The 2,500-nt window shown below is 37.4% G+C and overlaps 1 protein-coding gene across 1 annotated transcript in view; it reads left to right on the top strand.

Moving 5' to 3' along the window:
- Window positions 1-999, top strand: part of LOC148942243 (uncharacterized) — a 7,337-nt gene extending 6,338 nt beyond the window's left edge. The window contains exon 2 of the mRNA XM_089103592.1: window positions 620-999. Within this exon, the coding sequence (XP_088959718.1) occupies window positions 620-999 (380 nt within the window). The remainder of the gene's footprint in view (window positions 1-619) is intronic.
- Window positions 1,000-2,500: the final 1,501 nt, after the last annotated feature.

The following is a 2,500-nucleotide window of genomic DNA, read 5'->3' as shown; positions in this document are numbered from 1 at the left end:
AAGATTTGTATCGAGTTTCTAGTTTTTTTTGGGTGTGGGGGGGGGAGGGCAGGTTGGGTTATGCATGACAAATAAGTGATAAGGCTGTCTTGATTTTCAGGGGTTTTACTGGGCTGTCTTAACCTTTTATAGTGAAGAAATTTGATACTTCTTAAGAAGTAGTACTTCCGCTTCTGACTCCTTTGTAGCTTCTACCATGACTGCATCTTTAAAATGTGAGCTCTGTTTCTGGGTGAGCCAAAAAAAAAAGAAAAGTATATTTGGCTAGTTACCTGGGATACTTTTGGCTAGCTAGTTGATACGAGTAGTAGTTTAAGTGGAAGATTGAGTGATTTGCAAAATAATCCGTTTAATGTTGATGATTATTTGTTGACGGATATTGGAAATGATGGGTCGCAAATTAGTTTTTGTCCATATCTTGATAGTAAATATCGTCAGTTATCAACTTTGAAGGAGTTAGGCCGGTCTGGATTTCATTCATGCATATGGAATTGTCATTTAACGTCTTCTTACCATGAGATTTTTTATTTTATTTCCCGATCTAATAATTTACATATAATGGCATTATGTGAAACACTTTTGGGTCATGATACTGTTCTTTTGTCCTTTAATTTTCCAGGTTATGAACTGATTGCTCGAAGTCGAACGTCAATGGGACGTGGAGGCCTGGCTTTCATTGTCCGACAGGATTTGAATTGGAAAATTAGAAAGGATTTGGACATTTGGAAGGAGGGTAAGATAGAAACCCTTGGTATAGAAACTCAGTTTGAAAATCGAGCTTGTATTTTTACTGTTGTATATAAGCCACCAAGTGCATCATTTGAAGAGTTTGCTGAAGGATTTGAATGTCTTGCTGCAAAGGTAAATAGATCTAGTCAAGAGTTTATATGTATGGGAGACTTTAATTTTGATTTGTTAAATGTACGTGGACCAAATTTGGATTTTTTGAGCCTGATGATGTCAAATGATTTATACCCGACCGTGAGCTATTCCAGTTAAACTTTTCAAATGCTTCCGACGGATGATCTATCGATTCATGTATCTGTGTCTCCAGTTAATACTACACTAATTTGTTCTTCAAATTTGTTCAGATATAAGCCTGGCTTCCGACCAGCTTCACGCATTGGTATTGCATTCTGAATTCTGTTAGTGTTTCTTCACTAACAGAATTCAGAATACAATACCAACGCGTGAACTGATGGTCGGAGGCTGGGCTTATAACAATCAGAGCAGTACGCTTTAGCGTTAGTATCGCTGAAGACACAATACTGACATTATCGATAAGCCGTTTCCGAATGCATCCGATGAGTTCTCGCTGGAATAGCTCACGGTCGGGTATAAATCATTTGACATCATCAGGCTCAAAAAATCCAAATTTGGTCCACGTACATTTAACAAATCAAAATTAAAGTCTCCCATACATATAAACTCTTGACTAGATCTATTTACCTTTGCAGCAAGACATTCAAATCCTTCAGCAAACTCTTCAAATGATGCACTTGGTGGCTTATATACAACAGTAAAAATACAAGCTCGATTTTCAAACTGAGTTTCTATACCAAGGGTTTCTATCTTACCCTCCTTCCAAATGTCCAAATCCTTTCTAATTTTCCAATTCAAATCCTGTCGGACAATGAAAGCCAGGCCTCCACGTCCCATTGACGTTCGACTTCGAGCAATCAGTTCATAACCTGGAAAATTAAAGGACAAAAGAACAGTATCATGACCCAAAAATGTTTCACATAATGCCATTATATGTAAATTATTAGACCGGGAAATAAAATCAAAAATCTCATGGTAAGAAGACGTTAAATGACAATTCCATGTACATGCATGAAATACAGACCGGCCTAACTCCTCCAAAGTTGATAACTGACGATATTTACTATCAAGAGATGGACGAAAACTGATTTGCGACCCATCATTTCCAATATCCGTCAACAAATAATCATCAACATTAAACGGATTATTTTGCAAATCACTCAATCTTCCACTTAAACTACTACTCGTATCAACTAGCTAGCCAAAAGTATCCCAGGTAACTAGCCAAATATACTTTTCTTTTTTTTTGGCTCACCCACAAACAGAGCTCACATTTTAAAGATGCAGTCATGGTAGAAGCTACAAAGGAGTCAGAAGCGGAAGTACAACTTCTTAAGAAGTATCAAATTTCTTCACTATAAAAGGTTAAGACAGCCCGGTAAAACCCCTGAAAATCAAGACAGCCTTAGCACTTATTTGTCATGCATAAGCCAGCCTCCCCTCCCCCCCCCACACCAAAAAAAAACGATAAACTCTATACAAAGCTTTAAATTAAGCTTTGGTGAAGGATCTCAGGGGCGCAAATTCTTTAAGCTGAAGGCGAAAGGGGGGCAAGGATTAATGAAGATAGATAAAATATACATTTTTAAATCCAGGGGTTTTTTTAACGAAAATACAAAAAAGGTATTTTTGACAATCCAAAAGGAAGAGGCAATTTTTCCCTCCACTTTAGTGGTGC

This window comes from Artemia sp. Qi Xiang Cuo, chromosome 17 (genome assembly GCF_049724085.1).
Source record: "Artemia sp. Qi Xiang Cuo chromosome 17, ASM4972408v1, whole genome shotgun sequence".
Classification (NCBI taxonomy): domain Eukaryota; kingdom Metazoa; phylum Arthropoda; class Branchiopoda; order Anostraca; family Artemiidae; genus Artemia; species Artemia sp. Qi Xiang Cuo.
The sequence above is the reverse complement of the archived record's forward strand: the minus strand, read 5'-3'. Positions and strand labels throughout refer to the sequence as shown.